Genomic DNA, 11,104 nt, shown 5'->3' on the forward strand with positions numbered 1-11,104 from the left:
CAGTGGTTGAGACTTCACCTTCCAATGCAGGGGGTGTGGGTTCGATCCCTGGTTGGGGAGCTAAGATCTCACATGCCTCGCAGCCAAAAAACCAAAACATAAAACAGAAGCAATATTGTAACAAATTCAATAAAGACTTTAAAAATGGTCCGCATCAATAAAGTCTGTAAAAAATAAAATAAGATAAAATAGGTAACCAACAAGGACTTACTGTATAGCACAGGGAACTCTGCTCAATATTCTGTAATAACATAAATGGGAAAAGAATTTGAAAAAGAACAGATACGTGTATATATATATATATATATAACTGAATCACTTTGCTGTACACCTGAAACTAACACAACATTGTTAATCAAATATACTCCAATAGAAAATAAAAATTTTTTAAAACTTCAGATTTACATTAAAATTATCTAGAAAAAAGTAAAAAAAAAAAAAATTACTCTAGCTGTTTTGTGAAGAATAAAAAGTCTTTAGGGAGGTGAGGAGAACCAGGAGGCCAGTTAGAAACTACTGCAGTTGTTCAGTCTGGAGATAAAAAACAAAACAAACAAACAAAAAAAACACAGTGAGATGGACTAGGGTGGGAGCAAGTGGAGCTGAAAAGTGGCCATAGATTCTCAATGTATTTTAACAGTAGATGAATTAGATGCAAGGTATGAGAGAGAAGTGTCTAGAATTACTGTAAGATTTTAGGGCCTAGATTAACTAGGTGAATAGGGGTCCTGTGCTCAGCCATGTGATCAAAATGGGAATAGTGGGGAGGAAAAGATACGGGGAGTGTCACAAGTTCAGAATGAATGTTACATTTGAGATGTCTTCTAGATATTCAAATGGAGATATGTAGAAGGTATTAATAGTTGGAAATACAAGTCTGCATTGAGGGGAAAGGTAAGATTTTTCATTTACTTCTCTAAAACTCCTGTAAGTTAAATATTATTTTCTATATTTTATAGCAGAGGAAACTAGAGTAACAGATAAATTACATGACTTGTCTAATGTCACCAACTATAGAAGCAAAGTCTGGAGCCAGGGTTTGAAACAATCCATTCGACTCCAAAGCTGAAATTCTTTCCCCCATATTTCCCTCTTACCCCCCAAACATGTACTTTTTTGTATCTTCAATTCAAAACTTAGTGTTGGGACTTCCCTGGTGGTCCAGTGATTAAGAATCCACCTTCCAGGGCTTCCCTGGTGGCGCAGTGGTTGAGAGTCCACCTGCCAATGCAGGGGACACGGGTTCGAGCCCTGGTCCAGGAAGATCCCACATGCCGTGGAGCAACTAAGCCCGTGCACCACAACTACTGAGCCTGCACTCTAGAGCCCACGTGCCACAACTACTGAAGCCCACTGCACCTAGAGCCCGTGCTCCACAACAAGAAGAGCCACCGCAGTGAGAAGCCCGCACACCACAACAAAGAGTAGCCCCCGTTCGCCACAACTAGAGAAAGCCACGCGCAGCAACGAAGACCCAACACAGCCAAAAATAAATTTATTAAAAAAAAAAAAAAAAAAAGAATCCACCTTCCAATGCAGGGCACACGGGTTCGATCCCTGGTCAGGGAACTAAGATCCCACATGCCACGGGGCAACTAAGCCCATGTGCCACAACTACTGACCCCACACGCCGCAACGAAAGATCCCATGTGCCACAACTAAGACCTGATGCAGCTAAATAAATAAATAAAACAAGAAAACAAAACAACAAAACTTACTGTTAAGCCATCCCCCCCTGTGATTTGTGCCTGGGTCTTAATTTGTAAAGGTGACTGAGTGCTGACACAGAGAGATCAATACCACTGAAAGAAAAGTTTAATGTTATTTACAACTCCCCTAGAAAGGAGAGGCATGCCATGCCACGGTGGGCCACAGGGGGAAGCACCAGTGCCAGGAGGAGGCAGAAAGGAACAAGAGTAAGGCATAGGCTGTAGCCTTTCCTGGGTTTTTCACGGGAAAGGCGAGGCCGGGCAGGGTAATCAGTTTAGGATTGGCTAGTTTGAGTAATTCCCACAGACTCTGAGGCATAGGGTACCTGGCCCCAGTCTGATTTAGGGCAGGGGAACTACTAGCGTGGTGGTTATACAAAGGAGGTGGTTGGAAGTAAGGATGCAGGATTGGTTGTTTTGCATATGAAAGGCGTGTTCACAGGTTAATTGTTAATTAGCTAGCCCTGGGAAGGGCAGTTTCTTCCCGGCCAGGTAGGCCCACAAGATGCCAAAACATCATAAATCCATTTAGTCTGAGAAGATTCCAACTATCTTTGTTCACCGTGGACACAGGAACCTAAGTTTGGCTGGAAGAGTATCCTTTGTTTCACATCCAAGTTTGGCTCCCAGGAACAGAATCACCAAGCTGGGCGCTGAAAACTGACCACAAACCATTGCCCTCCTAGGCAAATCTCTGACTCACCCCATATATCCAGCTCCTTGCAGATACCCAGACCTGGTACCTTTCTTCCAGCATACATCGCAGCAAATCCTCTCCCCAAATAGCCACCCATTGGAGATGAAGACAGAGACAGGAAACGAAACCTGAGCCCCTCCAATTCCACCCTTTATCCCGCTCCGAGCCTGAATTCAGCTCCCCCGCCTCCAGCCTGAGCGTGGACAGCCTCAGCTGCCGACCCCCGCCGGGCCCGGTCCCAGGGCCTGGGATCCTAATGCTCCAGACTCACCGGCCCCAGCCAGACAGGCTGTATCCCACCGGGCCGGGAGGCTCCTCAGACCCTGACCACTCCGGGACAGGGAGTCGGTAGAAGGGTCCGCTCACTGACTACTAGGGCGACGCGCAGACCACGCACACGGAAATACATCTCTCACACGCGGCAGGGGAGGCCGCCCCGGGCTCGCAGCGCTGCTTCCCGGGGCGTCTGTTAGGACGCGGCGCCCAGCGGCCAAGGCCCCCGCCGGGCGCCGCCACCCACCGGGACCTCACCTGGAGCGGCTCCGCAGCGGCCCGGCTGCAGCGGCCCAGCCCTGGCGCCTTCTGATTGGCTCAACCTCGGGGCCCTTGTCTATTCGCTTCCGGGTGAGAGGTGCCTGGTCGCCCTAGCAACCAAGTCGCAGTCTGCGCTGAGCTACTGCTTCCTTCCCTCCAGGCCACAGAGCTGGCGGCCCAGGGGGAATCGCAGAGTCCAGAAAATCTCTCCAGCACCCCTGTGTCGAGTGAGTGTCCCATCCTCCCAACGCCCCTTTAAGTAGAACTCGCACTGAGCCGGAGCTCGGCCCCTGGCAACTCCGGTACGGGTGTGACATATTTCCTGAGCGTCTACACAGCTGGTGGGATGGGGGCGCGGAGAACCCGTGCTGTGGGAATCTGGAGACCTGGATTCTAGCTCTCATTCGGCCGTCGATTCGCTGTTGTGACACCTTAGGGAAGTGCCAGCGTCTCTGGTTTCAGTTTCCTCTCTGTTGCCAGTCTGGATCTCTTAGGTTCCCTCCCTCTAGCTCTAACAGTCCAAAGTTTCGGATGTGGAACCATTTAAGGGCAATTGAAACAGTTCGGTTTCTTGTATGATCACGTTTAGTGCTCTGCTTAGTAAGCCTTTAACGATTGCTTCCCAAGTGCCACTCATTCACTAAACTTTCAGTTCCTACCGGTAAGTACTAAGCACTGAGCTGGGCACTAGGGTGGGAAAAGAGATTTAACTAATCCGTGATCCTGACCCAGAGGAGTGGAGTGTGAGAAGGGACTCCGGCACAAAAGCGTTATTTTAATAGGGCCCTAAGTACTACACTAGGGATAGACCTCCTGGGGGCTCCTGGAGGAGTCTGGGGGTGAGGGGAGGTATGAAAGGCCTTGTCAGGTGATATCTCTGTTTTCCTTTATGCCTCTTTCTGGGAAAAATTTTCAACCTTGTGTTCCAGTTCACTAATTTACTTTTCAACGGTATTCATTCTGCTATTCAGCCTAAAGAGGTTTATTTCAACAATTATATTATTCATTTCCTAGATTGCTAATTATTTTTTCATAAGCATCCACTCCTGTCTCAAGGCTGCTATACCCTACCTTTCTCTCTGATGATGCTTAAGTCTGCCTATTGTGTTATTAGCTCTGTTTCCTCAGAGGGGATGAGCTTTCAGCCTTTCTCAACTGTCACTCATTAATTTTTCAATTAAAAAGATCAGTTCTCTTGTCCCACCCACAGAGATTCTGATTCAGCAGTGTGGAAGGGCGTAGGAACTTGTAAAGCATCCCAGATGATTCTAATGGATGGCCACACTTTGAGTAACATTCTAGTAGACTATTGTCCTAGAAGTTATAGTTTACTTATCTTCACGTACGTTTTCTTCAGTATTGGCAAAAATTAGTTTCTAATGTTTTAGTCCACTAAATGTCCCAGGGCTCTGAGGCATAGATTCCACCCCACCCGCCATCCCCCAGGCCTGCGGTTGTCTTTGTCCCTTTTTCACCTGGTCTCCATTCCAATCTCATTCTGTTTGGACCCCACTCCCTCCCCCACCCCTTCTCACTTACTATCTTTCTTTATTTTCTATTTCCTTCCACTGCCAAATCAGAGATTGTTCACGCTACCTTACCTCTGTGAGACAATCAATAGATCATATACCCAAGAGAAATAAAAACATATGTCCACACAAAAAATTATACATGAATGTTCATAGCATTATTCATAACAGCCAAAACTGGAAACAACCCAACTGGCCATCAACTGATGAACAGATAAACACAATGCGTTATTTTTGTAGCATGGACTATTCGGCAATAAAAAGTGGTGAAATACTGATACATGCTACAACATGGATGAACCTTGAAGCTAAGTAAAAGAAGCTAATCACAAAGGACCACATATTGTATGATTCCATTTCTATGAACTATCTAGAATACACCAGTACATAGAGACAGAGTAGATTAGTGGTTGCCAGGGGTTGGGTGAGTTTTAGGGTAATGGAGAGTAACTGCTAATATGTACAGGATTTCTTTTGGGGGGGATTAAAATATTGAAAAATTAGATTGTGGTGACAGTTACACAACTCTGAGTATGCTAAAAAAATGAATTTTGTATACTTTTAAAGGGTAACTTTGGTGGTATGTGAATGATATATTAATAAAGCTGTTATAATAAACAAGTAAAAATTGATCATCTAGACAAAATCATTTATTTCCCCAGGACCCTACACTAGACTATGGAAATGCCAAGTAATCATGATATGCTTGTGATCATATGAAGTGAGTCTATTTGGTTAGCTCTTGAAGCAAATATGTTATAGGTCTTACGATGTAAAAATATTTAAGCTTATGCGACTTTTCTGAAATCTTTTAAAACAGCTCCAGAAGTATTTAAGATAAACTTTATATTTCCAAATGGAGACAAGTATGGTAAGCATACATTTCAATTACTTTTTTCTATATAGACTAAAATTAAATAGCTTAAGGGTACAAAACTGAGACTGTTACACTTTATAAAACTACTACTGAGATATTAACTCCATTTAACAAAATAACATAGAAATACTAATGTAGGAACAGATTTTAAATCTAAACTCTAATGTTATGTATAGACAGTGTGCCTTGGAAAGCTATGGGAGGGCCATAGCCATATGTCAATCTTGTGGGCCCCTGAGTGTCAATGATTACAAGACCTAGGTCCATGGAGCTCCTCATCTCTGGTCTCATCAATTTCAGTGCTAGGAAGCCAAAGAGACCCATAGGGGATGCAGTTCTGATTAAGCCTGAACATAACTATTTTATTACTTAGTCAAACAGGGTTCCCTTTTATAATCTTCAGTATTTCTCTCTTGTTTAGATGGGGATTGTACAAGAACATCTTCTGGAATCTTTGAGAGAAATGGAATAGGTATTCATACCACTCCTAATGGGATTGTCTACACAGGAAGCTGGAAAGATGACAAGGTATTATTGTTGTTTTGAACATTGACAGTGGATGAGTAACTCTATTGGTTAAATGGTTCCAGGCATTTCACCATTAATCAAAAAACACATATGAGTAGACCATGCAATAAAAATAACAAATGATTATATTTAACATATATGAAATAAGAATAGTATTAAACTCATGCAGAGAGCTAATTATCATCATTATCATCTTTCTTATTTCCTATTCATTGAGCAAAGTGAACTCATTACATAATTTTCTCATTGAATCCTCATAGCAGCCTCACGAGTCAGATACCATTAATGTTCCTATTTTACAATTGAGGGAAATCAGGCTCAGATTTCTTGCCCAGCTAGTAAGTGATGAAATAAAAATGTGTTCTCGGGTCTGCCTGAATACAAATTTTTGTTCTTAACAACTTCTTTGTGCCATTTCTGGGCTAACTAAACTGGGTGTCCTTTAAGCTTTTTGATATAGTCAAGGTATCTTGAGGACCCCTGTTATTATCATCATGGACCCCCAAGATGTTCAAGTGCCCCCAGTCAGAAACATTGACTTGGTGAGTTTCACAGAGAGATACATACAAAGGACAATGATAAAATGTTATCTTATTTTTGTGAAAATAAAGGATGATACAATGATAGATTAAATAATAACAAAGTAGATGACAGACATATGTGTACATTTTTGAAATGTTCTAGGGAACTGAAGATTAGTTACTGAGGTAATTTCCTTTGTTACAAACAGATGAATGGTTTTGGAAGACTTGAGCATTTTTCAGGAGCAGTATATGAAGGACACTTTAAGGACAATATGTTTCATGGACTGGGGACTTATACATTCCCAACTGGGGCAAAGTACACTGGAAATTTCAATGAAAATAGGTAAGTTTAAAATAAAATGTCATTGTAGTTCTAAAAGAGCCTTTTCAGGCACATTTGCTTAAAAATTTAGTTAATGCTAAATTTCTTTTGTAATGTATTTAGTTAAAATATATTTATAATATATTTTGCAAAATTTGGGTTATATGTTGGGGAAAAAAATGTTATAAGAGAGGCTAAGGCCATCATGAGCCTCCAAAAGAAAATATCATTCTTGGTGATAATCTATTAGACTTTTCATTTATTTCCTCTTGACTTCTGTTCCTATAGAACTTTTTGCAGTCATATTGGAAATGGAAAGCTTGTTGCAATTATTGAGAAAATTTAGGCCAAAAATTATTTTCACTTGAAATATCTTGATAAACATTTTTTTTGGTTTTAGATTTTATTTTTTCTTCCAGTTTGAGATATAATAGACATACAGCACTGTATGAATTCAAGGTGTACAGCATAATGATTTGACTTAGGTACATGATGAAGTGATGACCACAGTAAGTGTAGTGAACATTCATCACCTCACATTGACACAAAATAAAAGAAAAAGAAAAAAATATTTTTCCTTGTGATGAGAACTAAGGATTTTCTCTCTTAACAACTTTTACATATAACATACAGCAGTGTTAATTATATTTATCATGTTGTACATCACATCCCTAGTACCTTATTTATCTTGTAACTGGAAGTTTGTACCTTTTGACCACCTTCATCCAAATCCCTACCCCTACCCTCCACCATGTATCTTTACAAGCTTAATCCTCACACCAAATACCATGCCGTGTCATCCAGAGGTTCATGGTTCATTTATAACTACCCCTTTATTATTTCCAGAATTGAAAATGCAACCTAATTGTTATGCAGTGGTTGATACATATTGAGGAGGGTAGAAAGTGTTCACCTATTCTGATGCCAAGTCTGTGATGACAGCATATAAACTTTTCCCACTGATGTTAATAAAGGGAGAAAACTCTAACCCATGGGATAAAGGTCTGTTTGGTTATGTGAAGTGCATTTTCACCACTCTGAAGAGTCCAGAAAACACCAGCATAGAGCGTAGCACCTCAAACATAGTTGAAGGTCAATAAACATTTGTTGAATAAATGAATGAACTAATTAAGCCAGATAACCAATATAAACTTTTCACTTTTTGACTGTTTTGGTCTAAACTAAGCATATGTAATCCTAAAATCTTAGACACCAAAATTTGTATAATGACAATATTTGTTTGGAATAGTAATTTTTTTTTTTTGTAGGATATGAAAGCAGGATGTCAGGTTTTAAGCCAAAATTTGATAGTGGAAAGATATAATTCTTCAGACATAGTATCTAATATACTGGACAATCATATCTGGACCGTAAATTTTTGGTCTTGGTTAATGAACACACTTATTTTTTACTATTGCAGGGTGGAAGGTGAAGGACAATATACTGATATCCAAGGACTAGAATGGTGTGGTAACTTTCATTTCACAGCTGCTCCAGGCCTGAGGCTAAAGCTCCACATGTAGATATTCTGCATTGAAGTTTTAATGTGGTAATTGCAGCTTTTAGTTGTAAGGAAAACAACTAAATGTCATCTGCAGTAACTTCATACACTGCCTATATATTGTAATTTTGCCAATAAAACCATCACTCATTTATGCTTTTTTGAACTTTCTTTTGATCATCTTATAATTAGTTTAAAATAAATTATGTAGGGACTGCCCTGGCGGTCCAGTGGTTAAGACTCCGTGCTTCCACTGCAGGGGGCGCAGGTTCGATACCTGATCCAGGAACTAAGATCCTGCATGCCACACAGTGTGGCCAAAAAAGGGGGGGGGAGGGAAAGAAAGAAAATAAAGAAAATAAAGAAAATAAATTACATGATTCAATTGAGAGTTTGCTCATTTTAAGAAAAACTATGCAGATCTTGACAAAGTCAATTTCCAATCCTGTGCCTGAGTTTTGTCATCTTTAAAAAGTATATCTGGGCTTCCCTAGTGGTGCAGTGGTTAAGAATCCGCCTGCCAACGCAGGGGACAAGGGTTTGAGCCCTGTTCTGGGAAAATCCCACATGCCGCGGAGCAGCTAAGCCCGTGCACCCCAACTACTGAGCCTGCGCTCTACAGCCCGTGAGCCACAACTATTGAAGCCCGCACACCTAGAGCCTGTGCTCTGCAGCAAGAGAAGCCACTGCGATGAGAAGCCCGCGCACCACAATGAAGAGTAGCCCCTGCTCACCGCAACTAGAGAAAGCCCACGTACAGCAATGAAGACCCAACGCAGCCAAAAATGAAATAAATTTATATATATAAAAAAAGTATATCTTATGTGTTAAAGGAAACTATCAAGAAAATGAAAGAACAATCCACAGAATGGGAGAAAATATTTGCAAATCATATATCAGGTAAAGGTTTAGTTTTCAGTATACAGAACTCATATATAAATATATATAAATAAAAAGACAACCCAGTTTAAATATGGACAAAGGATTTGCATAGACATTTCTTCAAAGAAGATATACAAATGTCTGATAAGCAAATGAAAGATGTTCAACATCATTACTCTTTAGGGAAATGCAAATTAAACCCACAATAAGATACCACTTCCCGGGACTTCCCTGGTGGCGTAGTGGTTAAGACTCCGTGCTTCCAATGCAGGGGGCCTGCGTTCGATCCCTGGTCAGAGAACTAGATCCCATGTGCATGCTGCAACTAAGAGTTCACATGCCACAACTAAGGATCCTGCCTACCACAACTAAGGAGCCCATGTGCCACAATTAAGGAGCCTGCCTGCCACAACTAAGACCTGGCACAACCAAATAAATATTAAAAAAAAAAAAAAGATACCGCTTCCCAATCTCTAGGATGGCTATATTTAAAAAGATATAATAAAGATTGGCAAGGATGTGGAGAAATTGGAAACCTCAAATATTTCTGGTGGGAATGAAAAATGGTACAGCCACTGAGGAAAACAGTTTCTCGAGGATTAACCAAGATGGTGGAGTAGAAGGATGTGCTCTCACTCCCTCTTGTGAGAACACCAGAATCACAACTAGCTGCTGGACAATCATCGACAGGAAGACACTGGAACTCACCAAAAAAGATACCCCACATCCAAAGAGAAAGGAGAAGCCACAATGAGACGGTAGGAGGGGCACAATCAGAGTAAAATCAAATCCCATAACTGCTGGGTGGGTGACTCACAGACTGGCGAACACTTATACCACAGAAGTCTACCCACTGGAGTGAAGGTTCTGAGCCCCATGTCAGGCTTCCCAACCTGGGGGTCTGGCAACGGGAGGAGGAATTCCTAGAGAATGACTTTGAAGCCTAGCGGGAATTGATTGCAGGACTCCGACAGGACTGGGGGAAACAGAGACCCCACTCTTGGAGGGCGCACACAAAATAGTGTGCGCATTGGGACCCAGGGGAAGGAACAGTGACCCCAGGGGAGACTGAACCAGACCTACCTGCTAGTGTTGGAAGGTCTCCTAAAGAGGCAGGGGGTGGCTCTGTTTCACCGTGGGGACAAGGACACTGGCAGCAGAAGTTCTGGGAAGTACTCCTTGGCATGACCTCTCCCAGAGTCTGTCATTAGCCCCACCAAAGAGCCCAGGTAGGCTCCAGTGTTGGGTTGCCTCAGGCAAAACAACCAACAGGGAGGGAACCCAGCCCCACCCATCAACAGTCAAGTGGATTAAAGTTTTATGGAGCTCTGACCACCACAGCAACAGTCAGCTCTACCCACCACCAGAGCCTCCCATCAAGTCTCTTAGATAGCCTGAAACACCAGAGGGCAGCCAGCAGAAGCAAGAAAAACTACAATCCTGCAGCCTGTGGAACAAAAACCACATTCACAGAAAGATAGACAAGATGAAAAGGCAGAGGGCTATATACCAGATGAAGGAACAAGATAAAACCCCAGAAAAACAACTAAATGAAGTGGAGATAGGCAACCTTCCAGAAAAAGAATTCAGAATAATGATAGTGAAGATGATCCAGGACCTCGGAATAAGAATGGAGGCAAAGATCGAGAAGATGCAAGAAATGTTTAACAAAGACCTAGAAGAATTAAAGAACAAACAAACAGAGATGAACAATACAATAACTGAAATGAAAACTACACTAGAAGGAATCAATAGCAGAATAACTGAGGCAGAAGAACGGATAAGTGACCTGGAAGACAGAATGGTGGAATTCACTGCCGCGGAACAGACTAAAGAAAAAAGAATGAAAAGAAATGAAGACAGCCTACGAGACCTCTGGGACAACATTAAACACAACAACATTCGCATTATAGGGGTCCCAGAAGGAGAAGAGAGAGAGAAAGGACCAGAGAAAATATTTGAAGAGATTATAATCAAAAACTTCCCTAACATGGGAAAGGA

The 11,104-nt window shown here is 41.8% G+C and overlaps 2 protein-coding genes across 5 annotated transcripts in view; one reads left to right on the forward strand and one right to left on the reverse strand.

Annotated features, from left to right (window-relative positions):
• Nucleotides 1-3,007, reverse strand: part of DHX57 (DExH-box helicase 57) — a 59,948-nt gene extending 56,941 nt beyond the window's left edge. For 2 of the 4 annotated variants that reach the window (XM_068564520.1, XM_068564518.1), the window contains exon 1: nt 2,938-3,007. The gene's annotated coding sequence lies outside the window, so the exon portion shown is untranslated. The other 2 variants (XM_068564522.1, XM_068564519.1) reach the window with 2 other exon arrangements.
• A 115-nt stretch (nt 3,008-3,122) lies between these two features.
• Nucleotides 3,123-8,375, forward strand: MORN2 (MORN repeat containing 2). The gene is made up of 5 exons (XM_068564665.1): nt 3,123-3,167; nt 5,290-5,340; nt 5,768-5,874; nt 6,605-6,741; nt 8,141-8,375. Exons 4-5 carry the CDS (start codon nt 6,605-6,607, stop codon nt 8,241-8,243), a joined length of 240 nt encoding a protein of 79 aa, XP_068420766.1. The 5' UTR covers nt 3,123-3,167; nt 5,290-5,340; nt 5,768-5,874; the 3' UTR covers nt 8,244-8,375.
• Nucleotides 8,376-11,104: the final 2,729 nt, after the last annotated feature.

The sequence above is a fragment of the Eschrichtius robustus genome, chromosome 15 (genome assembly GCF_028021215.1).
Source record: "Eschrichtius robustus isolate mEscRob2 chromosome 15, mEscRob2.pri, whole genome shotgun sequence".
Taxonomy (NCBI): Eukaryota; Metazoa; Chordata; class Mammalia; order Artiodactyla; family Eschrichtiidae; genus Eschrichtius; species Eschrichtius robustus.